This window comes from Gossypium hirsutum, chromosome A09, assembly GCF_007990345.1.
Source record: "Gossypium hirsutum isolate 1008001.06 chromosome A09, Gossypium_hirsutum_v2.1, whole genome shotgun sequence".
Classification (NCBI taxonomy): Eukaryota; Viridiplantae; Streptophyta; class Magnoliopsida; order Malvales; family Malvaceae; genus Gossypium; species Gossypium hirsutum.
Genome location: NC_053432.1, coordinates 81,496,847 through 81,524,589, shown reverse-complemented (window position 1 = coordinate 81,524,589; position 27,743 = coordinate 81,496,847). Strand labels below are relative to the sequence as shown.

The 27,743-nt window shown below is 34.2% G+C and overlaps 2 protein-coding genes across 11 annotated transcripts; one reads left to right on the top strand and one right to left on the bottom strand.

The window, feature by feature from the left end:
- The first annotated feature begins 673 nt into the window (after positions 1 to 673).
- LOC107957174 (protein SEMI-ROLLED LEAF 2) lies at positions 674 to 17,771 on the top strand. Of its 9 annotated transcripts, XR_005901384.1 has the most exons (22): positions 841 to 965; positions 1,233 to 1,398; positions 6,946 to 7,020; positions 7,506 to 7,621; positions 8,469 to 8,583; positions 9,130 to 9,258; positions 10,205 to 10,252; positions 10,666 to 10,793; positions 10,892 to 11,088; positions 11,183 to 11,472; positions 11,603 to 11,752; positions 11,836 to 12,201; positions 12,285 to 12,434; positions 13,328 to 13,403; positions 14,195 to 14,322; positions 14,425 to 14,616; positions 15,269 to 15,397; positions 15,475 to 15,585; positions 16,024 to 16,224; positions 17,031 to 17,166; positions 17,262 to 17,407; positions 17,598 to 17,771. XR_005901384.1 is itself a non-coding variant. In XM_041077176.1 (21 exons), the coding sequence occupies exons 2-21, from the start codon at positions 1,264 to 1,266 to the stop codon at positions 17,294 to 17,296; spliced, it is 2,907 nt and encodes a 968-aa protein (XP_040933110.1). In that variant the 5' UTR covers positions 674 to 755; positions 1,233 to 1,263; the 3' UTR covers positions 17,297 to 17,771. The 9 variants fall into 9 exon arrangements, 8 of the variants coding, with proteins under 8 accessions (XP_040933110.1, XP_040933115.1, XP_040933111.1 ...); XM_041077176.1 differs by lacking the exon at positions 841 to 965 and adding an exon at positions 674 to 755 and having other exon boundaries at positions 17,262 to 17,771; XM_041077177.1 differs by having other exon boundaries at positions 840 to 965; positions 17,031 to 17,184; positions 17,262 to 17,771.
- Positions 16,064 to 27,743, bottom strand: LOC107957173 (importin beta-like SAD2). 2 transcript variants are annotated; one of them, XM_041077174.1, is made up of 23 exons: positions 27,362 to 27,743; positions 27,130 to 27,265; positions 26,922 to 27,009; positions 26,642 to 26,791; positions 26,154 to 26,316; positions 25,267 to 25,451; positions 25,007 to 25,180; positions 24,317 to 24,462; positions 24,113 to 24,236; positions 23,825 to 24,005; positions 23,524 to 23,683; positions 23,285 to 23,326; positions 22,996 to 23,114; positions 22,715 to 22,913; positions 21,821 to 21,952; positions 21,003 to 21,106; positions 20,658 to 20,837; positions 20,145 to 20,284; positions 19,877 to 20,016; positions 19,539 to 19,693; positions 19,163 to 19,289; positions 18,862 to 19,057; positions 16,064 to 16,235 (listed from the first exon to the last, which is right to left on the bottom strand). In XM_041077174.1, exons 1-22 carry the CDS (start codon positions 27,449 to 27,451, stop codon positions 18,894 to 18,896), a joined length of 3,099 nt encoding a protein of 1,032 aa, XP_040933108.1. In that variant the 5' UTR covers positions 27,452 to 27,743; the 3' UTR covers positions 16,064 to 16,235; positions 18,862 to 18,893. The 2 variants fall into 2 exon arrangements, with proteins under 2 accessions (XP_040933108.1, XP_016748112.2); XM_016892623.2 differs by lacking the exon at positions 16,064 to 16,235 and having other exon boundaries at positions 18,103 to 19,057.

Sequence of the window (27,743 nt, the reverse complement as noted above, 5' to 3'; positions counted from 1 at the left end):
ATTATACATGAATTTTAATTTAATGTGTAATTTTATATATATACTTTAATTTTATGCAATTTTATACTTGAAATTTTGATTTGATTTAATTCTCATAAATTATTAACACAATTATTGATATAATATAATTTTATGTTTGTATATTGCATACACATATAATTATATTTATCCAATATAAAAATAAATTGATGTGTTTATTTCTTTAAATGTATATGATTGAATCAAAATTAAAGTTTCAAATATACATTTGAACCACAATCAAAATTTCATGTATACAATTATATCAAATTAAAATTCATATATCAAATTGCATATTAATCAAAATTTATGTATAAATTTGGGATTTATCCCATATTATAATTATTGTTATTTTGTAGTAACATATTATATTAAATAAGATTTTAGGGGTAATTCAAAACAAAGACAAACAATTTCTTAAGTTTCGGAACCGTAGTGCAATTTTGTTTAATTATTCAGTTTATATTGTTGTTATAGAGATACCATAATTACAACCACAGCCACCGGAAAACATGATTTAGTGAATGAGAAAATTACACGTGGACGTCCTTACTTATCGAATGCCAACGGGGTCCGTAACTTTATCCTCATAGTTCTTTTAATTTAACACAGTGATTATCAAAAATTTTAAAATTATCTAAAATGAAATTACTTTTATAATAATAAAAATCATAGTTTGGGCCTAGTGGGGAGACCTGAGAAGCCTCGTCTCTTCCCGCAACTGGCAATTTCTTGAGGTAAAATGAATTCCAATTTTTAATTTAATTTGATGGCAAATTTATTTAATTGTTTTTATTATTCTTTAAAAAGTAGAATGAATTCAATTTTTTTTAATTCTGGAATTATTTTAGTTGAACTGTTTCTTAATTGCTCATCCGCTTTCAAGCTAATGCGGATCCGACGGGCTAGTTCCTCTTGGTAATTAGGCGTCTCGACCAATTGAATTGGTGTGTTTTTCTCAATTTTCTGTAATTTTGCTTTCATTTCTTGCTTCTAATCTCTATTTTTATTGTTTTTTTTTAAAGTTTGATGAACCATAAATTCTACCTTGGATATAAGGACATTGTGGTAGAAATTCAGTTAATTTTCTTTTGGTGTTGTTCTGAATTTGATTCTTAATGATCAAATGAGTAAATTGGCAAATTTTGTTTAGGTTTTTCAATTATTGGTATGAATTTTTAGTTTAATTTTTATTGTCAATTTGGATTTTTCAGATAAGTGTTTATTTGAGTCCCCGTTGAGAAAATGGGGGTAATGTCAAGACGGGTTTTGCCTGTCTGCGGTAACCTCTGTTTCTTCTGCCCTTCGTTGCGTGCCAGGTCAAGACAGCCTGTTAAAAGATACAAGAAGTTACTATCTGACATTTTTCCCCATAATCAGGTATTCTTTTTAGCTCATACTCTCTCATATTTTACTTGAATTCTGGAAATTTTGACTAGTTGTGATACGGGGTTGCGCGCGGACCAAGATCGAGTTGTCAAGTCACGAGAAACTCCTACGAAAACCCTAAACAATTAGATCTGAAACGAAACAGAAAATTAAAAGATTAGATTTTTGAATTTTCAGATCTAAAATAAAATCCCCAAATCAACAAAGAATCAAATTGAGAATAGAAATAAGTGTTAGGGTTCTTGAAACCCTCAAGGAGATTGTGATTCTGCCCAATTGAACACCAAGATAGTTTTCCCCAAATTTCGACAATCTAACTTCACCCAAAAAGAGTATAGAAAAACCCTAGAAATTGGGGATTTTTGGGCTGATTCCTTAAGATAGAAAAAGGCTGAAAACACAATAAGAACAGAAAATAGATTAGATAATGATTCAGCACAAGTAGAAATAAAGAAAGAATTGACAGTAAGAAATTAAAAGATAAGTCCTAAGAAGCCTTGAAATCTCGAAAGATCTCACAACTCCCTTCAAACGGCTCTAATCTCCCCTCCAAAGAATATCAATGGCAAGAAGAAGGTTGAAGATGGCTCCCACAATCACAAGATTGTTAAAACAACTTCTAAAGAAAACTCAAGAGAGAAATCTTGGAGAAAACTCAAAGAAAATTCTGCTCTCAACAAATCTGAAATTTTAATAATAATGATAAGTGTTTAACAAGGTGGACAGCCATGCCTTTAAATAGGCCTTATAACTAGTCCTAATCTAATTAGAAAACTAAAATAAAAAAAACTCCTAATTATTTTAATATGGAAATTCGGTCAAAGGTCATTTTATCTAGGACTCTTGGACTGAATATTGACATAAAAATTTAAACTAAGTAAATAAATAAATAAATAAATAAAAATAAAAATAAAACTTTACAACTTGGGCCACTTTGACAATTTGGCCTGATTTTCAACTAAGTATGGATGGATTTCTTGATTGGGCTGGGAATTTGCTTATTGGGCCTCGCCTTCAAGAATTTGGGCTTTTGTGACTCGTATCATTCCCCCCTTCCTCAAAAAGATTCGTCCTCGAATCTAAAAAATCAAATGAACTCGACTTTCCTCTATCGAACGGGACTAATGGCAATTGAGTCCACTGAAAAGAATAGCCATGAGATAGTAAATAGCAACGGAAACAAGCTTGTAGTCCAATCATAAGCATAACAGAACAGGTATAACGCATGTGAATGGACAGATTCAGATTACCATGCAAACAATCTAATTTACTCACCACTGCCTCGTCAAATATTTGAAACAAAGATGGACATGTTTTAAGGCATTCAGTCGTCTCACATTGTTCCCACAAACCATGAATAAATTGCGAGTAATAAATCAAATGGTAAACATAATCGTCACAAGTAGGTATTTGAAAAGATTCACATGGTTCACAGAGTTGCATAATCATACCATGCATTAATCGACGGTCTATAGATTCACTCACACATGCATTATCAAAAACAAGAATCTTTTTATCAACCATCAAAACAGATAGATCATCAATAAATAAAATAGGACAGTCAAGCACGTTTCGATCTAAGTGTTCATCAACACGATCTTTATCACTATCCGAGGAGTACAAAAGTGTTTCAAAGGTTTCAAGCATCTTACCTCGATAAGCAGAAGAATAAGGGTCGATTTTACCTTTTTCATTTAAAACAAACCTTCGCTCATCGGGGGCATAGTGTAGTCGAATCTCCGTTGTTGAGTTAACCTTTGTCAAATGGAACTCAAACTTCATGTACAACCACATAAACTGTTTAAGGCACAAATATAAATTGAAAACAAATTTGGAAAATTTCGTTACCTTATTCTCCAAAACAGATTTGGACAAATTCGAGGATTTTACACAAGGTAAATCAAGAGAATAACAAATCACGCTTCTTTTCGTAATGACTTTATCAACCACAATCGAAGAGTAACAATTAATCGGATCAAAATGAGGGGATCTTTTAAGAACTAAGTCACCAAAAGTTTTATCAATAATTTTCAAATCTGCACTGGACTCGGTTTCTAAAATTTCCTTACCTTGCTTACCTTCGGGATCATGTAGTGTGATTTCATCTTTGCCTAAGTTGATCGTATGAAAGCGTCTTTCATTTGAGAGGTATTGAAGTTGAAAGTTATCTTTCGATCTTTCAGGAACCTGAAAAGTAGCAACACAAGAAAAATTCATATCTTGGTTAGTGGAAACATTCCTCACTACCCTTTCCACGTCTTTTTCTTTTGTTTCTTTTTCTAATTCATTTTCTCTTCTTTCTTCAATTTCTTTTTCACTCTCAATCTCTTTTTGCTCTTTTTCATTCTCTTTTTCTTTTTCCTCACTTGTTTTAACAGAATTTTTCAGTTTGATTTGGTCCTCATGGACTTGTTCCGGAGTGAGCGGCACTAAGGTGAGTTTCTTTCCTTGATGCTTGAAAGAATACCTATTGGTACGACCATCGTGAGTGACTTTTCGATCCAGTTGCCATGGTTCTCCTAGCAATAAATGGCAGGCTTGAATAGGTACTACGTCGCACACGACTTCGTCTTGATATTTACCGATAGAAAAGGCGATGCGCACTTGTTGAGTGACCTTAAATTGGCTTTCGTTGCTAAGCCCTTGTAGTTGATAAGGTCGTGGATGCTTGGTAGTGGTTAAGCAAAGCTTTTCCACCATCGTCGTGCTGGCTACGTTCGAGCAACTTTCACCATCAATAATAACTCTACAAAGCTTACCTTGTACATGGCAGCGAGTATGAAAGAGATGTTCTCGTTGCTGCTCGCTCTTTGGTTTTGCTAAAGAGGGTTGTCCACGATCATGAAGATCATAATCAGTTCTAGGGACACGCCGAGGAGCGCGCCTATGAGCAGGAGGCTGGTTATCCACATCGTCTTTAATTTGATCTCGATATTGAGGCTCTTGATTCAACCGCACCTCATTGATAGTAGCAGTCAACGCTCGAAGTGCAGCAGCCTGTTCGTCCAACTGTTGTTGGAATTTTTTAAATATGTCACTAGTATTATCACCTGTAGACATTTTTTTTTAAAACCTGCAAAACACTCAACACTCAAAAATAAAAGTTATCAAACCTCACTGTTAATCACTCAAAAAGAAAAAATCAAATTCTCAATGAGGTCGAATTCAATCTTGTGAGTTCTTTATCAGAGTTTATATCAACCAATTAGAGAGTGTGAACCAAACTACCAAAGAATCCTAATTTGCACTAGGATGCCAAAAACTGACGAGACACCAATTGATTCGTGTTGCACCGAGGAAGAAGTTGTGCACACGTTTAAATCCTACTAACACAAGAAACAAGAAGGTGTTAGATAACGTAAAGGAAGAATAAAGGAAAACAAATGAAAACCTACAGCTAAGAATCAATAAAAATTGCTGAAAACAGAAAACTCGAAAAACTGCGGAGTAACTTGACAACTTCGTTCGAGGTGTTCCCGATCTCCAAAAATCACGAAATTAAATCTGGAGTGTCCTTATATATTGAATTTTTGATCTGGAAATTTTGGGCACCAAATTCAACCCGCTAAATCTTTTTTTAAATTTTTATTGAATTTCGTATTTTTTTATTTTTTTGACTTTTTTGACTGATTTTTTTGCGGGAATAATTTTTTTATATTCAATCACAGTGCCAAAAACATGTATGTAAAATTTCAGATCAATCGGACAACGTTTACCCACTCAAATGAATTTTTTTTGAACAATTTTTCTGGGTAAAACTGCTGTTTGTAATTTAAAAAATAGAGATCAGTTTAGAAATCAACTAAGAACACCCAAAACGCCCAAAATCTGATACCAAATGATACGGGGTTGCGCGCGGACCAAGATCGAGTTGTCAAGTCACGAGAAACTCCTACGAAAACCCTAAACAATTAGATCTGAAACGAAACAGAAAATTAAAAGATTAGATTTTTGAATTTTCAGATCTAAAATAAAATCCCCAAATCAACAAAGAATCAAATTGAGAATAGAAATAAGTGTTAGGGTTCTTGAAACCCTCAAGGAGATTGTGATTCTGCCCAATTGAACACCAAGATAGTTTTCCCCAAATTTCGACAATCTAACTTCACCCAAAAAGAGTATAGAAAAACCCTAGAAATTGGGGATTTTTGGGCTGATTCCTTAAGATAGAAAAAGGCTGAAAACACAATAAGAACAGAAAATAGATTAGATAATGATTCAGCACAAGTAGAAATAAAGAAAGAATTGACAGTAAGAAATTAAAAGATAAGTCCTAAGAAGCCTTGAAATCTCGAAAGATCTCACAACTCCCTTCAAACGGCTCTAATCTCCCCTCCAAAGAATATCAATGGCAAGAAGAAGGTTGAAGATGGCTCCCACAATCACAAGATTGTTAAAACAACTTCTAAAGAAAACTCAAGAGAGAAATCTTGGAGAAAACTCAAAGAAAATTCTGCTCTCAACAAATCTGAAATTTTAATAATAATGATAAGTGTTTAACAAGGTGGACAGCCATGCCTTTAAATAGGCCTTATAACTAGTCCTAATCTAATTAGAAAACTAAAATAAAAAAAACTCCTAATTATTTTAATATGGAAATTCGGTCAAAGGTCATTTTATCTAGGACTCTTGGACTGAATATTGACATAAAAATTTAAACTAAGTAAATAAATAAATAAATAAATAAAAATAAAAATAAAACTTTACAACTTGGGCCACTTTGACAATTTGGCCTGATTTTCAACTAAGTATGGATGGATTTCTTGATTGGGCTGGGAATTTGCTTATTGGGCCTCGCCTTCAAGAATTTGGGCTTTTGTGACTCGTATCAAGTTGTTTGGTAATGCTTTGGTTTTTTGAGCAAATTTGTACTCAATGATTGGTGATTAGTGGTGATAGATTCAGTTAAGTACATTGTGGTTATGGTATTGTCTATTTGTATCTAGCAATGACTTCAATACATGTAATCGATATCCGATGGTGAAAGGTTTTATTTGAATTCTGGGAATTCCAACTAGTTGTTTGTTAATGCTTGGTTATTCGAGTAAAAATTGGTTTTCGAATTTGGGTATTAGTTTAGCTGTTCATTGTCTTATACTGAATGATTAATGACAAATGGTGTTAAATTCATTCAAGTGTTATACAGTTATGATAATGCCTATTTGTATCAAGTGACGACTTCAATACATGTAATCGGTAACATATCTTGAAAGTGTAGATACCTATAAACTTGTCTGTAAGGTCTATCAGAGCTACTGCTTCTGCTATTTTGGTTTGGCCTGCATAAATTTCTAATGTTTGTGGTATTTTATATTATTTAAAGAAACCAATGTTGACGAAGAAGTGGCTTTATAGCTATTAGTTTCTTCTGATATTTGGGAATTAGGGAATTCATATGATGCTTGCAAGGTCTTTAGGCCTCTTTGAAGGTTACTGTACCACCTTATCCCTGACCCTGGGTAAAAAAGGGGGAGAAATAGTAAAGGAAGAAAAAATTGTGCTTGGTATGCTTAGCATTTTTGCAATTACCTTTGACAGGAACCCGTACTGAATGATAGGAAAATTGGGAAGCTTTGTGAATATGCTGCAAAGAATCCATTACGAATACCAAAGGTATAGCTTTTCTTTTGTTCCATTTTTCCTTTGGTGGAATTTGATATGGATTTTCTTTTTGGTTCCACCAGTTTGTTGGCTCTGTGTTCAAATATTTCATATTTTCTGTTTGCAGTGTTGATTTCCACAGTTCTTCTGGGAACTGCTTACTCTGTTAATTTAAATGAAAATGTGAAACTCGTTAATGAGAGTGTGGGTGTCTAACTCTCTTCTATAATTGGGGTTTCTACTTTTAATAAAGTTAACTATGTTTGATATCTTCTTGTAGTTTAGGATTTAAATCTTGTTTTTAAGATGATTATTTTCTGAAATGCTGGTAAATTTTGTCAAGAAATGTTGAAAACTGATTAAAGATATTGATTGGCATCAATCTTCAGGCAATCAAATTTTTAGAAGCTTTGTGGAGTAAATTTACCATATCCTGTAATACATATAACTTCAGTGAACTGCCTTGATTTGTTTTTCATATCTTTCCGTATGCACAGATTACAAGTAACCTAGAGCAAAGATTTTTCAAGGGGTTACGGAATGAGAAGTTTGGTTGTGTGAAAGTCGTATTGTGTGTTTACACAAAACTGCTATCGACATGTAAGGAGCAGATGTAAGTTTGTATGTTGAAATTTATATATTTAATTGATTTAAAAATTTTGCAGAATCAATTTTTTTAGCCAAGTTCGATTTTCGTGTGAGCATCTAGTAAAGGAGTTTCAAAGAATGCACCACTGAATTTAGATAAGATAATGTTAGAGCATAATATTTTGTTTTTTATTGTCACACCATTAATGAAGGGGGCTTGTGTTGGTAGACCAAATTCTAGCAGGCATTAAACATTAGAAGATAGCTGCCTATCAATTTATAATCTAAATGATTAACTTCCTCTGTTATCATTTGAGGTTTTCCTTTGTGTTTGGTTGCATTGAAAGAAAATTGAATTAGTTAACAATGATTAATTATCTCTCAAGTACTATAAAATCTATGTAAGCCTTGGTAGTGTAAAGATGTATACAATTACTCCTTTAGTTTTCAGGTTTTAATGTTTAAAGGTGAGATTTGCTCGATAATTGATAATTTAATGCTTTTTATATTTTTGTTGTGAGGTTATGGCACTATTGTGCAGATGCCTCCATAAAAGGTTTTTCTTTGTTATATTAAATAAACCTTTTGTGGGTTATTTATTTAAAGTTAACTAAAGTTTTGAAAAAAAAAAAAGAAAAGAAAAAGTTCATGATGCAGGAAAAGATCATGCTTATTGACGGATTAAATTATTTAGAGAAGTATTCTAATAATTTGATCAATTTTCATATGTTCAATTTTATAAGTTTTTAGTATTTAGGGTTATAGTCATTGTTTCGTATTGATTTTAGTTTACTAGTTTTCCATTTAGTGTAAATGTATTTTAGTGTCAATAATTTTCATACGTGACACTCAGGAGTATTTTATTATTGCAGGGCACTTTTTGCTAGTAGTTTATTAGGGATCATTCAGACTCTTTTGGAGCAAACCCGACTGGATGAAATGCTAATTATAGGTTGCGATGCTCTTGCAGAGTTTGTAAATAGTCAGGTGTGTAGTAGTATGGTGTAGTACAATTATGTGTGTCACTGGGTAATATTTGTTAAGTAGCCCTCAGAAGTTTATGCTTTCTGTCTCTGCTTTTATGTTGTTGAAGTAGACAACTCCTCTTGAAGAATTATTACATAGCAATTTAGTTGAAGTCTGGCTTCCCTCCATTACTTTTGTATCCATTACTATCCAATAAAAGTTTAATCACCATTAACATATATAATTCCACAATTCATGGATGGGTCCTACACTTTTGAAAGTTTTGATGATTAGTTTATTGGAAAATAATGAATAAAAAGGTAATGGACATGATCTCTACCCATTCAGTTGTAGGCTTTAATTGCAGACAGACAATAGACAGCATTGTTGAGATCTAATCTAAAATCAACTAGCAATAAGCAAAGAGGCTCAACATTTAATATAAGACCATAGGAAACCCAATACTTAACAGATGTGAGATAATAGTAATACCACCTAACTAGAATCTTTTTACGTATTAGCTTGTAAGTAGTGGAGTTATTCTAATTGTATGGGATTTGAAACTAGATTGACAGTACACACATGTTCCACTTAGAGGGCCTTATTCCTAAACTTTGTCAATTGGCTGAAGAGGATGGAGATGATGACCGCGCTTTACGTTTACGTTCAGCAGGATTGAAAGTGCTGGCTTCCATGGTATTATTCTCTTTAATCTTGAATCTTTTTTGGATAAAAAAACTCTTCTTCCCAGAAAAAGTCTTGTGGTACATTAGCTCAAACTAACATTTATAAATAGCCATAGCTTTTCTTCTGTGGAACAGATGCTTGTGCAAGCAGTCACTCTTTTTTCCTCGCCATTTCTTGTATGTAATACTTGTTGGAGTTGTGTGCATATCTTTCCAATCTTTTCCTTCTTTGCAGATTTCCTCCTCTGCTGATTTTGACTTGTTTCCAATGAATTTATTGGTTTTGTTATTGGCAGTGACTACCCCCTACCAATTTATAACAGTATGGGCCTAGTAATATTATGATATAGCTGGTTGGTTTAATTATTTTCAAGTAGCTTCTGCTTCTACCTTTGTGCAACAATTAAAAGTTAAAACCCTTTGTTAGAAGACATCCTTCAAACCGAGAGGCTAACTTTCTACAATATATTTTGATGGGTTTGATTTTTGCGGGTTTGTGTTTTGTAACACTAGGTTGAGATTGAACTCAGATGAGTCAAAAGTTCAAACAATTAAACTTATTTTTCCCTGTTCTTTCTAGATTTGAAAGAAGCCACTTTGCTTTTGTGGAGCGAAGCGGAATATTGGGGTTTTAGGAATAAACTGATGGGAAAATCTGAAATTCATTACAAAAGTGTTATCAGGTGTTTTAGGTTGAACTTACTGCTTTAAGTAATCTATGAATAGCCTAATGTTCTAATATGTTCAATTTGCATACAAGTCTTTACAAATCCGAAAAGTAGTAGACCAAGTCCTGAAATTTTCTTGTTGATTTTTTCTTTTTAAGATCATTTTATTCAGATATTTTATTCATTAGCATTGTTGCATTTGCTATGCTTCTTTCCTCACTTATTATTTTTCTACCCGTTTTTGTTTTCTTTCACTTCAATTTCTACTCATACACTTCTTGTGCCTAGGTCTCGTTCATGGGCGAGCAGTCTCATATATCAATGGAGTTTGATAGTGTAAGTTATCACTTCTTATTGTGCCTTTTCCTACATTTCTATTTTCAAATTTCGATTCATTTCTGATCTGATGCAGTTTAACTGTGCAGTATACTGTAGTCCTAGATAACTTAATTAAAAATCTGAAATTGTTAAGTCTCTTTGGCCTAACAGGAGCTTCATTAAAAATATTGAAATAGGGTTTTGGAATGGTTACAAATAACCAAGTATAATTGTCCATCCAAATTTTGGATTAACCTCTATTGGTTTCTCTGGGTCAGCTCCTCATAAAAGCTCCATTTTGTAGTTTCAGCTTTTAGCCTCTTGAATCTCCTTTAACATATTTAAAACTAAAGCACACATTAGAAGAACAGATGTGCAGTAGGAGCTGGCTCTTTTCTTCGTTGAAATTGTTTTTTTTCCATCTTGTATAGATCATGTCAGTTACCTTGGAGAATTACATGGATACCAAAATGACACCTGTCAATGGCAGTAAAGTGGATGAAAATGGTTCGCCTTTCCCAGATATCATTGAGAATTCCTCTGACTTTGATCCTACCATGTGAGGCTTTTTTCAAGTATATTTTACGCTGCCTTCAATTTATTAGGATATATTTCTTGTTCGAATATCATCCTTAACTTCAATTGGCTATTTAACAGGGATACTTCCAAGAATCCTTCTTACTGGTCAAAGGTTATCTTACATAATATTGCCAGATTGGCAAAAGAAGCAACAACTATCCGACGTGTTCTTGAACCAGTTCTTAAGAATTTTGATGCTGAAAATCACTGGTCTCAAGAGAATGGAATTGTTTTTTCTATTCTAATGTATTTGCAATTGCTAATGGAAGAAACAGGTTACTTTTGGAGTTTCAATGGGTACCCTTCATAAATATATACTTTTTCTAATGACTCTTTTATAGATATAATGTTATTATGTCTTAATTCCAGGAGAGAAGTCCCACGTATTATTGGCTATCTTGGTGAAGCACATGGAGCATAAGAACATAGCCAAGCAACCTCATATACAAGTTAACATTGTCAATGTCATTACTCAACTTGCACAAAATGCCAAATCTCTGCCCTCAGTAGCAACTATTGGTACCATAACTGACTTGATGAAGCATCTAAGAAGATACCTACAAAATTCAGCTGAATTATCAAGTTCTGGGGGCGATAATAAATATAACACTGATCTTCAGTTGGGACTAGAAAAGTGTATCTCACAGCTCTCAAATAAGGTTGGGAATATGTTCTTTTTCACATCCAAGTTTTACTTGAATCTGATTATAGATACTTACATAGGCTACTTTTTCTTGTTATTCAAATTTTCCCCATTTAGTTGAAACTTCTTCTGCATTTATGTAACAGGTTGGGGAGGTGGGACCAATTCTTGATGCAATGGCTGTGGTACTAGAGAATATTTCTAGCAACAGTATTGTTGCCAGATCGGCTATTTCTACTGTTCATCGAACTGCAGATATTATCTCTTCTATCCCAAACATATCATATCACAAGAAGGCAAGTTTTCTTGTGTAGTATACTGCTATATTTGTTCTTATCTTGTACGAGCATCCAAGTTCTGAAATTAGAATATGTTCCAGGCCTTCCCTGATGCTCTATTTCACCAGTTGCTCTACACAATGGTCCATCCAGACCATGAAACACGGGTTGGGGCACATGATATTTTTTCTGCTGTGCTTTTGCCATCCTTGCTTTCATCTTCATCAGATCAAAATAAAAGAACGCCTGAAGCTGTTTGTTCTGACTTATCACTTAGTGCATCCAAGAAGCTAAGGAGTCAGAGCTTTGCTTTCCAGGATAAAGGTAAAGACCAAGTAGAATTCATTGATGAAAGATTAAAAGAAAATGGAAACCAAGCATCAGATATGGCTGTGAGAAATCCAATAATGCGTCAGTCTCATAGACATTCATATAGCTTCGAGCATTTTCTGCGTGATGGAAAAATGGTGTGAAACAGCCTTCTATATGTTTCTAGTGTTATTATCAATTGAGATGCTATTCAGTATTCTTATATATTTTAAATTTTCAGGAGCTTAATTCCCTTCGATTAAGTAGCCATCAAGTGAGTCTTCTGCTTTCAACAATATGGGTCCAGGCAAATTCTGTTGAAAATACCCCTGCAAATTTTGAGGCTATGGCTCGTTCATATAGCATTGCAGTATTGTTTACCCGAGTCAAGGTTAATCATGATTTTTTTATGCCTTTGTTTCAAGATATTAGTCTCCTTTGTGAATGGACAGGATTCAAGAAATATAGTTGGTTTTTATGATAGGGTTTTGTTCTTGAGTACCTAAGAGCACTCTTTAAGGTTACCATATTAGGTAAGTTACTATTTCCAATGACAGGATTTCATTAAATTAATGTGATGAATTACATTGGATTGAAGATTGTAACTTGCCTAATATGTAACCTTAATTAGTGCCCTTAGGGCACTTGTTATCAAAACCCTGTAAAATATTACTGTAAGTGTAACTTAACTAATTTTAACAAGGGAAAAATCATTTAGGATGTTACCTAATGATTGATTTTATTTTGTTTTCGGTGATGCTGTATTAATGACGGGTACAATGGTGAAATGACAAATGATTTGTACTTTTGGTACTAAAAAAAATTATGTTAGAACCCAAAATAGAAGAATGGACAACTTATTTATTTTAGTGAGAGTCTCTGCTTAATTTGACATTGCAAACATCCTTTACAATTATTATTAGAAGTTCTTACTTGTCACCATGACTCTTTACATGAACGTGGAAAATTGGTGACTGCTCCTTCATCACCTCTTTCTATTTACCTGCACCATGTACCATTATCTAGGAACTCAAAGTGGCTACGGTCTGCCTTTCTGTTCCAAGCACTAATTTAGATTTGTCATTGGGCTAGCTTTGATGGAATTGGGGTCTTACCTTGTGTTTTTAAGAGGATGTCCTAGATCTTCTAATAAAGAAGATTCCTTTATCATTTGCTTTTTGTCTATGGAAAATTTTTGACATATCTTGATCTCTAGTAGAGCTTCTCTCTTTCCAATTTTGGTAGCTATTTTCTGAACTTGCTGTGTTGATAAATTGATGACAGACCTCTGGTCACATGGCCCTAGCTCGGAGTTTTCAGTTGGCATTCTCCCTGCGGAGTATCTCTCTGGATCAAGAAGGTACGTTACATCTATCGTTTTGTCATTTTTTTTTCTTACAGGGTGAAAATAGTGTGACACATATGCATGCAATAGGATTATGCTTTCTGTCGATTTTGTTAGTTGGAAGTTCCATGCACTGGATTATACCATACATTTCCATGATCTTGTTTTTTCTTAGAGATGCTATGTTAATTTTGCTCAGCCATCTCAAGCTGCAAATGGAGAGTATACTGTGGCTAAGCAAAGTTTATGCCTTTTCTTTTCATACAAGCATGCATGCACATGCAACGCATGCCAAAGAATATTCCTTATACGTCCCCAACCTTATAGATCCTAGCTGATTTGGTCTCAAATGCTCTCTTAATGTTTCTCACAATCAACATAAAGGGAAATTGATATCTTTATTGGTATTTAATGCAACTGGCTCAGATGGTATCACTAAACCAACCTGGTCTCCTCATAAAGAATTTAATTTGAGTCGATCTTTTAGAATTTACTGAAGTCAAACTTCATTTCCCCAATTTTCTCCCTTATTTCATCAAACATGCCACTCGGTATAACATTTACATAACTTTGCTACCTTCTGTTCCTCTGAAAATTTCTCTCCTTTTCTGAATTATTAAATCATGCACATAATAACGCTACCATCAGTGGTTTACACTGAATAGCCTTTTTTTCCAATATTAGGAGCAAGGGAAAAACAATAATAATTGAAAAGCAAATTAACATTAGGAATTGCTCAAGTTCTGTGGGTCGTTAAATTTGGTGAAAACTTCTACCGACATTTGTGTCTTACATGCATGTTGAAGGACGCTTGCAACCATCTCGCAGACGGTCTCTCTTTACCTTGGCATCCTACATGCTTATTTTCTCAGCCAGGGCAGGCAATTTTCCAGAGTTAATTCCTGTTGTTAAAGCATCTCTGACAGATAAAACGGTCAGTTTCTTATCCTTGATCTATAGAGGTCATTTTTATTGTAACGGCACAATTTTTTTCTGAGCCTTCTGCTTATACTTGAGTTTATCACCCTTTTCACAGATTGATCCTTATCTCAAATTAGTTGAAGATGCTGGACTTCAGGCTGTATGTGTGGAATCTGATATAAAATATGGATCAAAAGAAGATGAAGATGCTGCGTTAAAATCCCTATTGGCAATAACGCTTGATGACCTCCATTTGAAGGAGACTGTCATATCTCATTTCATGACCAAATTTAAGAAATTATCAGAGGTGATACATCAGTATCTTGATTATTAGTCGTTTATTCTGAGGTTTATGATGTGCTAGCTTCCCTAGCTCTATTGACAATGATTAGTATTTACAATTGGAGGTTGAATGCAGGAGTGGTTCCTTTGGCTTTCAGTACATTATCAGTTGCATTAATGTTGAGCCTTTTTTTTACTTGAAGGAATGAAGTTTTGAACCAAAGGTGCTTTAGACTAATTAATTTGGGATTCTTCTTTAAAATATATTATGTGAAAGATCTTTACTTGAGGAGCTACTGTTAACTACTAGAAACAATTATCATGGTATAGAACGTAGTTAGGAGTAATGTTACTCGAGTGGTGGCAACTACTGCATTGGTTGAAATATAAGTAAAAAAGGTCTGAAGACAAGAACCAGATAAATTTGAGTGAATCTACTCTTAACTAGTAATTTGCTTGTCATAAGTGAATTATTGCCCCGGCCCCTTCCCCTCCCCATTTTCAGATATGTTGCTTGTAAGAGTAATAATGACATTATCAACACTCTTGAATAGCTATGATAAAATGATAATTTGTTGCATGTTACTAAGTTGTTCCATTTTCATGCAAAAGGAATTACTAGCATCTATGGGAGTGTTTTTGCAAAATGATTATTGTTATCTCTTGTGTTCTTCCAGGATGAATTATCAAGTATAAAGAAACAGCTTCTTGAGGGCTTTTCACCCGATGATGCATATTCATTAGGTGTTCCGTTGTCAAGACCATGTTCTCCTCTTGCGCAGATGAAGTTTCAGTCATTTGATGAGGTAGATCTTGTTCTGATCACATTCACTCTCTACAACATTACGATATTGTGTGGTTAACTTAATTGTTTAACTTTCAGATGCCTCTAGCTGCTGTAACAGATGAAGCCAATGGAAGTCAGTCAGGTCGCAAAGCATCATTATCCATAAATGAACTAGATGTCTTAAGTGCCAATGAGCTATTGGATTCGGTAAGATGAGCAGTTCTATTTAATATATTTATTTATTCTATTTATTTAGAATTTCTCAACAAAGTTGGAAACGGTAGGATGGTATGTGTTTATTCTTTTCCATTGACCATTCGGATCTTGGTGCTGCTTGAAACTCTTATCATGCAATATATTTGGAAAAGCACCTGTTTGTCAGACAATATGTCTACTCCCCCCCCCCCAACTGTTCTCAGTGGATGTTTAGGAATGTAAGTGGAGATGACCTGAATTAGATTATTGATATTAAGTTCGAGGAACTATTCAAGCCTTTCTGGCTGTTCAGCTCAGAGAACTAGTTTTCTATTTTCACATTCTTTATGCATCATTACTTCCCCCCCCCTTCCCCTTCCCCTTCCTATGTCTCCAGAGATTTATCTAGCTTTCAATTTTTCTCACTATAACTGTTTGTTGCACCAATAGGCTCTGGAAACTGCCCGGCAAGTTGTAAGCTTTTCGGTTTCTGCAGCACCTATTCCTTATGACCAGATGAAGAGTCAGTGTGAAGCTAGTGTAATGGGTAAACAGCAGAAGATGTCAATACTTCATCACTTCAAGCATCAACAGGAAGCCAGTGCAACCTCAGAGGAAATTGAAAATGAAATTCTCTATTTACCAAGTGAGGTGAGTTTGGCCTGCATATGCATGATAAACATCTGTAAGAATATCTCTAGTTTTTTTAATGGAACCTTTAATTATCATTTAATCCTTTTCACTTTCTTTCCTAAGCAAAACCATAACCTGTAATCGTTGCCTTTCATAATAGAACAGCACTAATTATTAGAAAATAGAGAACAATAACAACCGTAAACTTTTTCTACTGTTTTATAATTTCAATTTTCTTTTAAAAGTTGAATTCCAAAAATGTCTTCCAATTTCTATATAGCATTGATATCTTAGGTTTTGTTTGGATGGTGCTTTTGGTTTTTGCTATTTGTCCTTTGTTTTTCTGTTCATTTTCTGTTTTTTGCTTTTCACTTACCTCTGGGGGAAAAATGTAAATTGCAAAAGCACCTGCCAAACTGTGCCTTTTGTAGTTTAAAATAGCAATATTCCTTTTGTTGCTATGATGCTTGCATTAAATGTGGTTCCTTCACCAAAAAGTTATATGTGAACCAACTAGCGTGATATGTATCTTGATTAAACTTTGGTGGTAATTTGATATTTACCCTAAACCCGAGAAAGAGAATACTTAAATGTTTTAAATACATTTTTTACATCCTTGATTTAGAATTGGGTTTGTTTATTAGGATCCATATGCCTGTAATAGACATTTTTCAGTTGTGCTTGTCTAGTCTAGTTCCAGATACGAGAATATTTGTGAATGTTATTATATATTACAAAATGGCATGCATTACGACATGATTTTAATCAATTTAATGGTATTATGAAACCAATAATAGTTGTTTTCGGGAATTGTTCTATTTCAGAAAGCGGAGTTTAACAACGTTCAAGGTCATATAAGTGGACAGATTGCCCTCTGTTCACAGGAACACATGCAACATTCTTTCAGATTACCGCCATCTAGCCCTTATGACAAGTTCTTGAAAGCAGCCGGATCCTCAGGTTGATTATATATATATGGTATGCTTTTTTTATTATATGATATTATGAAACCAATAATAATAGTTGTGGTGAATTGTTCTCATCTTGTATTTCAGATAGTGGGGTTGTCAGAAGATCTGAAGTTAATTAGCAAAGAAACAAATTCATTTAAGGAAGCAGTTTGCCCTCTATTCAAAAGCATACAGATGATCGCCGTCAAGCCCTTACAACAAGTGCTTGAGAGCAGCTGGATCCTACAGAGGTTCGATATGTTTTATACTAATAATATGTGTATACATGTATATGTATATTTACGTATCAGTGAATCTATAGTTTGATTTCTTTATCGATTCCTGGGCAACTGTCAATTATTTTCATACGTATGTATATATAATTTTTGTTTTTGGTTACTATGAAAGCTCATTCTATGCATTTCTACACATCATGACAAGATGGAAGACCTGATTTCGTGGCTTGTAGGATGGGCATTGAAATAGTACTCATAGTTTTAGCAAAGTTTGTTTTTCTCTTCCTTTTTCCAACATATTGTTCAAAAAGGATCATTGTGTAATTTTAGATTCTATACAATGTACAACATTTATGAGAAAGGCAAGGGAAATTCATGATATCGATTGTGTGATCGATATAGTGTGGAACTGTAACTTTTTTTCTTTTTTTGCAAGTAATTTTGCACACCTAAAATTTTAGTTGCAGAAGATATTTAGTGCTTGTTGACGAGATTTTAATATATGAAATATAAGTATTTATTTATTAATAAACAACTAGCTTTGTCTTGCAATTTTCCTCAGGTTTTAATCTACAATTTAATCAAAATTGCCGAATTCATAATAAATAGAAAAAAGTTTATGTTAAAATTTTCAATTGAACAAGTGTAGTAAAAAATTGACAACATTCTACCATGAAACCAGGTAGACTCTTAGCTTAAACCCCAACAAATAATAAAATAATAGCCGCAGTTTATTTTTCATTAATCCAACATTATATAAAAAGAATACTGTCATAATTTTTTTTAGTTATTATATTATTACAAATAGGCAACCAAGTTATCTAATAAGAACCCTCTGAAACCCAAAAACAAATTCTCCATAACCCAAAGCAAAAAAGAAAGAAAAAAAACTAGTATTCCATGATATTGGTTCACTACTGTACCTGGAAAATTTTTTTTAAGACTACCATTTCATCAAAATCATCATCAATACAAAACCTCTATATAACCTATATATATATAGCCTATCTGATTAACATAGGAAGACAGCATAAGAGACTATGATTCAACCCGACCGGCAGTGAGGAAAGATCAGACTCCTCCAGCCAGAAACAATTGATAGAGTGACCAAACATGTGAATAAGTAAAAAGAAACGGGGGAAGAAAAAGAGTGAGACTGAATGACACGACTGACTACAACACAGTGGTTGAGTTTGGCATTTTCTGCCGAAAGAATAGCCAGACTCTAACAGACTTGACCAAAATTCACAACCCTGACTACGTGGCGAACTCTTGAATTCCCTAACCCCCTGTGCTTTGCTTATGATCGAGACCTGTACACACACTAAGCTCCACACGGTTGAACCTCAAAAACCTTTTTGAGGTTCAATACCCTTCAAGGACCATATGGACCTATGAATGCTTTGACTGGACCAGAAACAACTCTTGATTTTCATTAAAAACCATAATTGAATGGAAATCATCAATACCTCATAGGTCAAGCCAAAAATTCAATCTGAACTCAAGAAGGAGCGGCGATGGCGGATGCCTTCTCCATTTTCTCCTTTTCAATCTCTGCTCTCCTCTGGTCAGCATGCTGAGCAACACTGTTCGCAAGAGCTTGAAAATGGAAATCCAGTGTCTGTGTAAGGTTCTGGAACCTGATAGGATCCGATGCTTGCAAAGCTAGTAAAGAAAAAGTTGCTCTTTCAGACAATGCCATGCAAAACAAAAAGTAGAAAATGAACATGAACATTAAACAAACTGAAAAGGCCAAATAAAACATTTTACCTTTGACGGTATCAACAAAGAAAACAAAAGGGTCTACTTCATCAATTGGTGACTGTAACTCTTCATCGTCACTAAAGTCATCATCAGAGTCGTCGTCATCATCATCAGTTGGACGGAAAGCCTTAGCCTATAGAAAACAATGTTGGGTGGAATCAAAGAGAAGATATGAAAGTCCAAGGTTATTTACATGGATATGTCATAAAATTAAGACTCATTAAAGGGTGCAGACATTCTCCCAAGGGCAATAAGGATTTTCATTCTCAGCACTTAAGATTTCTAGCCAGCCAAAGGAAGGGTTTTTCTTCCCTGCTAAATTGTGATATTCAGGATAGAAAGCCAAGTAACAAGAAACCTAAAGGATCAAAACAATGCATACCTGGGCGGCTAATTTTTGAAGCCTGATGTTATCAGCTTCATCCTCATCCTCTGCATCAACTCCCATTTCCTTGTCGGAAGCATTAGCATCATCTTCATCATCAGTCTGGAAACCATCCATATCATCATCTTCAACCTCTTCCTCATTTGCAGCTTCTGTTCACACACAGATGTGGGGATAAAACCTCCAAAAGACAGCAAGGCAATGCCAAAAGTGTAGGAACTGGTTGCAAATCCACACACGAGGCATGAAATGCATGCGTGCACCTCCACACACACACACACACATATATATATACATACATATATATATATATAGAGAGAGAGAGAGAGAGAAACCTGCAACTTGATCTTTGTATGCAACTAATAGATCGAGGGTGGCCTTGAAGACACGCTCAAGAGCCTCCCCGGGAAACTGTTCATCGGGAAGTGCAAGTAGTGATGTAAGGCCCAAGCAGCACACTTTCTTATCATGTTCCCTGTAGCATCCATATCACTTGTATAGTCTCAGACAATATTTAAGGTAAATTTCATCATAGAAGTAATGATATAATGCTTAAGATTTGTACAGAGTGAAGGCATTAAAGCAAATACAAAAACTACCTACCGCTTAAAATTAGCCCGTAGACCACTCTTTTTAACTTGTTGCAACAAATGGAACCACAGGTTGAACACTTCCATCGTAACACAAAGCTTATTTAATATGCTGAGTGTCAATACTGCGTTGTAATAAACTGAATTGGCAATCTGGGATAAAAATGACCAGTGTTCTGTTAGAAAACCACAGGTAGGTGTATGCCCAAAAGAGTACATTAACATTTAAAAAAGCAAAAGTTGTTGCTATTACTAGCTACTTCACAGCAAGTAACGTTGACCATTAACTCAACATTGTAACAGGAACCCATAAAAGAAAATTTGAGACAGATAAAAAAGGTGTTAAACTTAAATTGGCAATAAATTAAGATCTTCAACTAGTGCTTTCTGATACATTGTAAAGATTGCATAACTAGCTTGAGTGGGTGCATAATTGAGGAACATCATGTGTAATATTTGCCAAGACAATATGCATATGAAGTATGACATAATCTTGCAGAAAACTAAGGCAGTCCTGACACCTTACCACTTGTACAAGAAGACATTTTAACCTTGATTTCTCCGTTCGACGCAATCGGTCAAGTGTGATTCTCAGATATGGCTCAACCCAATGATCCACCTGCCCTCTACAGTTTTGAAACACTACTTCAATCAACTTGGGGGCTGGTTCAATATCATTGTCTTCTAAATTTTTATCAGCCATAACCTGCCAAAGAAAAAGAAAATGAGAATAGTCCTTATAACCAAATGGATACCAACATAAAGGTAGAGATATTGAAAAATAAAACACAAACTGAAAAGTATATTGTTCATGTTCATTTTCCTGACAGTTTACCATCTACATGCATCTTATTAGTAGAAATGAACTCACAGATGAAATCATATTCCAAAGACTTTGCTGGTAGTCTGGTTCCTTGCAAGTAAGAAAATGTGCAGTTCCCCTGGATATATAGTTGTCCAAAGGAACCAAAATATCTGCATGAAAACAGATACCACTTAGGAACAACACAAAAAAGTATGGACAACTTCAAAATAGATAACAATAAATTGCAATTGGATAAAGGAAGATTGAAACTCCTCACTTCCTGCTATGATGTAAAATATTTATATGGAACTCATAGATAAAACAGAAATAGAAATGAAATATCTGCATTCTATGATAATGTAATCCAGACATCTAGATTGCAGTGGCAAACTGATCCCAAAACTAGGGATAGTTGTTGTGTTAAAAACAGTTCAATTTTTATTGTTTTTTCAGACACACGCATAAACCAAAGTTCAGATCAGTAACAGTAACATTAACATATGCATAAACCATAAGTTCAATTTATTGTTTTTTTTAGACACATGCAAAAATATTGTCAATTTATTTAGCCATGTGTATCTTAGACACATACATAAACCAACAAGTTCAGGTAACATATGGCATATTGTTTTTTCAAAAAGCAATAGTATCACTCAGAAGATTATCATGCAGTTGACTGTGAAGAAAATCCATTAGTCACTCCAGTACAATTTCAGTTAATAACTAAACAACAAAGAAAACATTTGAACTGATTAAAAGCATGAAAGGAAATTTGGCCAAAAAAAAGGGCATGAAAGGAAAAGTCAAGTCAACAATTCTAGAACATTCAGGTGTTGAAATAAAACAGCAACTAAGAAAAGCAGAAAATGTAAATAGATTCATACTTGGAAAGAAGTCTATAGCCCAATCAGCTAATGCTTCAATCATCAAAGGCCAAAGGCTCCACATTTCCAGGGATATAGTCGGAGAAAAAAAGGTCATATACGAGACAATCTCCAAGACTTCTTCAAAAACCTCTGCAGGAGAATAGAGAGAATGATAAAATAAATGACATACAATGATATAGGCTAAGCACTGTCTTATACAAGACAAATTTGGCATGATTGAAATCCAAAAGCAAATATACTATTTAATAACTAAATTTGTCAACTCACTTTTACATTTCAGTCTGCAAAAATGTAAAACTCAAATCTTTTTCACACGTAGTCCCCATACTGGGAATGATTTGAGCAGAGCATAGGCTTCCCTGTAGCAAGCCTTCAATTAGCCATTATCAATTTTTTTCTGGTTATTTTAGCAAATGTGTTTATCAATATATTGAATTCTATACAAACCCCTACTGGATCTAACCACATTCTTAACTGTCATGATAGTTTGATACAGACTAAAGTCCAAACCAGTATGAAGTGACTAATCCTATAAGGATGCTCTTTGATCTACAGTCGTATTTTATTTTTAAAATGAATGTATTTTAAGAGTAATTAATATCTAAGGATAAAGTGAAGCTTCCCTTTCTCCTCAAGTTGCATACTGTGAAATCAATGACCTAATAACTTGCACAATTTAAGAAAAAGCAGAAGCACCTTAGGGCAGCTTCTCATTTCAATGTTCACATCTAAACTTCAGATTCTAAACTCAACTTAAACTTAATACTCAATCCAGCCTCATTTTACTTGTCAACTCATTTGTAGCAGGCTCTTATGTATTATATTTAAGCATATGAAATGATTAAAAAGAATCATTGAAACAAGAGGCGAAAAAGAAGAAAACATATGTACCTTGTCCATCAGTTGTTAACATTCTTCGCATGATTGGAAGCAAAGTTGGCTCAATCTGAACAAAAAGTTGCGGAAGCCTGCTAACTGATTCAAGTATTGTGCTTATGGCACGCAAACAGCCGACTGCAGCCAGAGCACCAGGATCATCAGCTTCATCATCAGCTTCTGAAGTGTTCATACACTTCCAAAATGCAGCAGCCTGATAGTAGATACATGAAAATAGTTTCAGGTGCAGACGATTTCAAACTTGGTATTTAAAAAATTATATAAACGAGCATTACCAAATTCTGACACAATCCAAGAGCAAATGGTGCCATCTCCTCCCCAAACTTGTCAACTATAGTCTCCAGAGTAAAGACAAGGTCCTCATTCTCAACCTCATTCATAAGTTTAAAAATCTCTGCAGGAAAGAAATTGGAATGTATTGACCAAGTCGCCTGAATGATAAAGAGCAACTATGTATCGTGTACATGATCCCAATTTTCAGAAAAAGAAGAAAAGAAAATGCCAGCAACAGTCTTTACAGCGAAGTTAATTTTGAGACAACCATCATTTTAGAATACCACTTACCATCAAGTAGTTGAGGAAGAATTGGACGAATCTCATTTAAATCTGCATATAAAACATTTTCTTCTCTGTTAAGCAGCCAATATTCCAATAAATGAAGAAATGTGGAGGGAATAGTCAAACATAAATAGTAACCAGTGATAGCAATCTAACTACATATGCAGATTTGGTCCCAAGCTTGCTCAATCCAAATCCAACTTGGACAAATTATAAAACAAAATTCAAGCGCAAGAGCTATATACCTCTGCAAGCTTCAACAAATGATCTCAATGCAAAAACTGAATCAACGCGAACAGGAAGTTCCGGATCACGCAATCCAGAAACAACACTATGCAATGCTTGGCGGAAATTATTCTGGTCGGAGAAGTTTATATGGGCATACTGTCCTGCTACCCAAGCAGCCTAATATCACAATCACAAAAGCATAAGAATGAGAAATTTCTCAAATCGAAATGACTACGTATGCTAGATACCTAGAAAAAGAGCAATGAAGTAGGAGCATTAAGATGTCTCCAGAAAAAAAAATGAAAAGAAAAATAAAACCTTGGCTCTAAGATGACCAACAGGACTGCGGAACTCAGGGAAAACATGTTGCATTAACATATGTTCCAACACAGATTTATAGGGCTCAGTTTGTTTCAGCTTATCACAAAGTGCTCCAACAGCAAGGAGAGCACCGTCCTTCTGTCGGTAAGGCTTATATTCTACCGGTGCTTCATCATACCTGGAACAATAAAAAATTGTACCATGAATACAACACAATAAATGCAAACCAAAATTAAATAATCCCAATATTGCCTGTCTGCTTTAGGCTTCAAAATAACAGAATACCCCTTAAAAATTTCCACAATGAATTGAATAAACTTCTGAAGATTCTCTTTTCCACGTTTCCTGACTAACTCACTAACAAAGTCCATGGAAGCAGTCCTTGGACTATATAAATCTTCAATTATATCTGCAGTACAACAATAAAATGCATGAATCAGTGTGGCTTATTCAAGGTTTCCAACAGGCACACCAGATTTGATAGCTTACCATATCCCTTCCTTACATACTCATGTGGATCTTCCTCCCAAAGCTTTTGATCATTGTCATTGAAACACATGAGAGGAAAGACTATCTCAAAAAGAAGAACATCAATCTGTGGCTGCAACAAAGTATACATGCTATTTTTCGAGATGCTGCATATAATTAAATGTTTTTCCAGTCAACATCCATTATTAACGATTCCAAATATAAATATACTTTGCAGTATCAGAAAAGATGCAACATTGTCAATAGTCTAGACACAAATACAAAGGCCACAGATAAACAATACTACATCAACAAAGCACGAGGCAGAAAAGTATAATTAGGCTTGTTGGGCTTTATTTGGTAACAAACAGGATAAAATTACACAGTATATAAAAATAAATTATCTAATTCATACTGCTACACAACTTTCATAGTTATCAAGGTAACACGATATGGTCAGAATTTCTTGGGTGATCATCATAAATCAGATAAGAAGCTCAAGAATAGAGAGATAAAAACAGGTAATACTCTAAAGAATATATTTAAAATAATGCTATCTTTCCGGTTAAATGAAGGGCAACCTCTAGCCTTGAAAATTTGGATGATCCAGTTACTTAAAAGACTGGCAAGCTTTGACAAAAGCATAACTGACCATCTTACACCAAGCAATGACAATTAAAAACACCAGTTATGCAGGATAAAGTACCAAACCTGCTGCTTAGATATTGAAGAATAAGGTTGGTAACTCTGTCAGGGAGATAGCCACCAACACGAATCACACCCAATAAATTTAAGTGGCATTCCAAAATTTTTCCTGCATAGTTCTTTTGAAACATTTGGGCAAAAGCTCTGTTTTCTGGATTCCTAAGCTTTAAATCTCCAAACCTATAAAACCCACCAAAATCACAAATAATATTAGTAATTTGAGGCATATCAGACTACCGAAAACATGTTGCAATTCTAAAACTTACCGAGTGTATAGCCTATTTAAAATATGAACTGTCCATTTTTTCACCTTCCACCACCCCCATGATTTCCTGAGCTCAGGATCTACAGGTTGGCCTTCTAGAGGCACAGGCCTCTCCAAAACATTTAAGAAAAGCATCATCCAAGCATTGAACAAAATTGGATCAAGTAATTGTTTTGGAATCTCCAACTGCAAAGTATAGATAGTAAGCCAAAGCTGGCATAAGAGTACAACAAATCTTATAAAAACAGGTCACAAGAAACTAGTTGCGGTTGATATAAAAACACTGTAGTATGAGTAATTTTGTCGATATATTTGGTAAATGATTTTTCCTCGAAACTCCAAAAGAAAAGCATCATCCAAGCATTGAACAAATTTGGATTAAGTACTGTTTTGGAATCTCCAACTGCAATGTATAGAAAGTAAGCCAAAGATGGCATATGAGTAGGACAAATCTTATAAAAACAGGTCACGTGAAACTAGTTGTAGTTGACATAAAAACACTGTAGTATGAGTAGTTTTGTTGACTTATTTGGTAAATGATTTTTCCTCAAAACTCCAAAAGAAATACACTAGTATAGATTGGTTAGGTTGCTTATCATTAGACTGAGTACCATTTTGCAACAGCCTAAAAAGAAAAGTAAGACTTCCAACTATTTTATTGACCGTAAAGATTGTAACAATAGCATTATTTATGATCACAAAACTGTGTCAAGATCATTTCAATTACAAACAATAGCATGCATAATTTCAAATAACAAATTCCTTTCATGAATATGCCAAAAAGATTGTCTAAAAAGAAAGAGAAAAGAAAAGAGAGAACAGAAAATAAAAAATAAAGAGTATAAAAAGGTCAGATATATGCCAGAAACTAGCAGCTTAAAAACTTACATAGATAGATGACCAGAAAATTTTACAAATAAGTTTGATGAGATCTGCTACTTCCAGAGCTGGTTTGTCTATCTGGACAAGTCTGTTGAATATATTGAGAAGATGAGGAAATGTTTCCTCAACAATGCGGTGAACTGGAGTTCTCTCCTCCTCGGACTTGAACCTAGAATGGTAAAGCAATTGATGACATTAGTATTGAAATGAAAATTTGAAGAGAAACAACATTATAGCATGCACCAACTTAAGAGAAACAATGAACAGTTGTTATTTAATTAAAACATCAGACACTTCTTAGTAGACACTTCCATCTACATGTACTCCAATCAAGCATTAAAGCCATGGAATTGAATTAATCAAATACTTCCCATCACTTCAGCAAGCAAGTTATATTCAAAATAAATATTGCACTGATACAAAGATAATAACTGACAACAAAAATTAAAGTAAATCATGCAGCTAAATATAGATAAAATATAGTATATACTTACTCATATTTTCTAGCAAGAATGCGTAACACAAACAGAGCCCCATAAACCTGCTGATCTTGTAGATTATGTTTCACCCAGTCCAGAAGCCGAGGCCACTGCTCCGGGTAATCAGCATGTATAATGGTTTTGAGGCACTCACCCAATTGCACCCTGCAATATTACCCATTTGATTATTTATTGATGCATAGAGCAACTCAATCACACGGTCTACAACTGCCTGCACTGCCAATGAAACAGTAAATAGTTCTAAGCAAACAATCGAGACACCAGACAATTGTACCTCAACAAAGGGGGAACTTGAGTAACAAATACAAGAATATGATCGCGAACCATATCTTTATCACTTTGCAAAATTTTCTGTTGCTCATCTACATTTATTGAGAACAAAATAAATATATATTCATATTCATAAACACGAACATAAACATAAATATTGAGAAATATTTTTAGAAAAAATAAATAATAGGATTTGATTGAAATTTTGATACTTGGATCAAGAGGAGCCCAATTCTTAGCAATGAAGTTCTTGAAATGAATAGAAGCAACTTGACGAACTGCCATATCACAATTATTGTCAACGATGATCTGTAACAGTCTCACCAAATGCTGAGGCGTATACTGAAACTGAAACCAAATAAAATCCAAAATTTTAAAAATTAGTAATAATAATCAATCCATTTATCTAAAAATAATAATCAAAACCAATAATAAAATAAAAACCTGATTCAGGCTTTGCTCAGCAGCTTTGCGTTCAGCAGGATTAGGATTAAGTGCAGCTTGAAGAACAACAACAAGACCTGGAAGATCCATATTTCTTAAATCCGATGATTAAAAGTGGGAATTTAAAACCAAAAAAAAAATTGTTGGCCCAAGCAGCTTGAATTCAGCTCAATGAGATGAGAATTTAGGGTTTCTGTTGCGCTTCCCTTTTCAAACAATGGGTGGGTTCCAATAGTTTCGAAAAGGAAAAAGATCGGAATTTAAAATTAAAATTTAAAAAAAAAAACCGTGAAGATCGCGAGTGAGAGCTGGAGCTAAACAGCTAGAGAAAATATATTTAAAATGATTAGGGTTTACGGTAGTTTAACTAAACTAAACTAAA

Excerpts from the sequence above, each read along its gene's own strand:
- LOC107957173 (XM_041077174.1), bottom strand. The coding sequence starts at position 27,451 with ATGGATCTTCCAGGTCTTGTTGTTGTTCTTCAAGCTGCACTTAATCCT. Across the intron at positions 26,792-26,921 it reads CAAGTTCCCCCTTTGTTGAG|GGTGCAATTGGGTGAGTGCC; the intron begins GTACAATTGTCT and ends GTAATATTGCAG. Across the intron at positions 19,058-19,162 it reads CTTTGTTGATACCGTCAAAG|CTTTGCAAGCATCGGATCCT; the intron begins GTAAAATGTTTT and ends TTTCTTTACTAG.
- LOC107957174 (XM_041077176.1), top strand. The coding sequence starts at position 1,264 with ATGGGGGTAATGTCAAGACGGGTTTTGCCTGTCTGCGGTAACCTCTGT. Across the intron at positions 9,259-10,204 it reads TGAAAGTGCTGGCTTCCATG|GTCTCGTTCATGGGCGAGCA; the intron begins GTATTATTCTCT and ends TCTTGTGCCTAG. Across the intron at positions 10,253-10,665 it reads TATCAATGGAGTTTGATAGT|ATCATGTCAGTTACCTTGGA; the intron begins GTAAGTTATCAC and ends CATCTTGTATAG.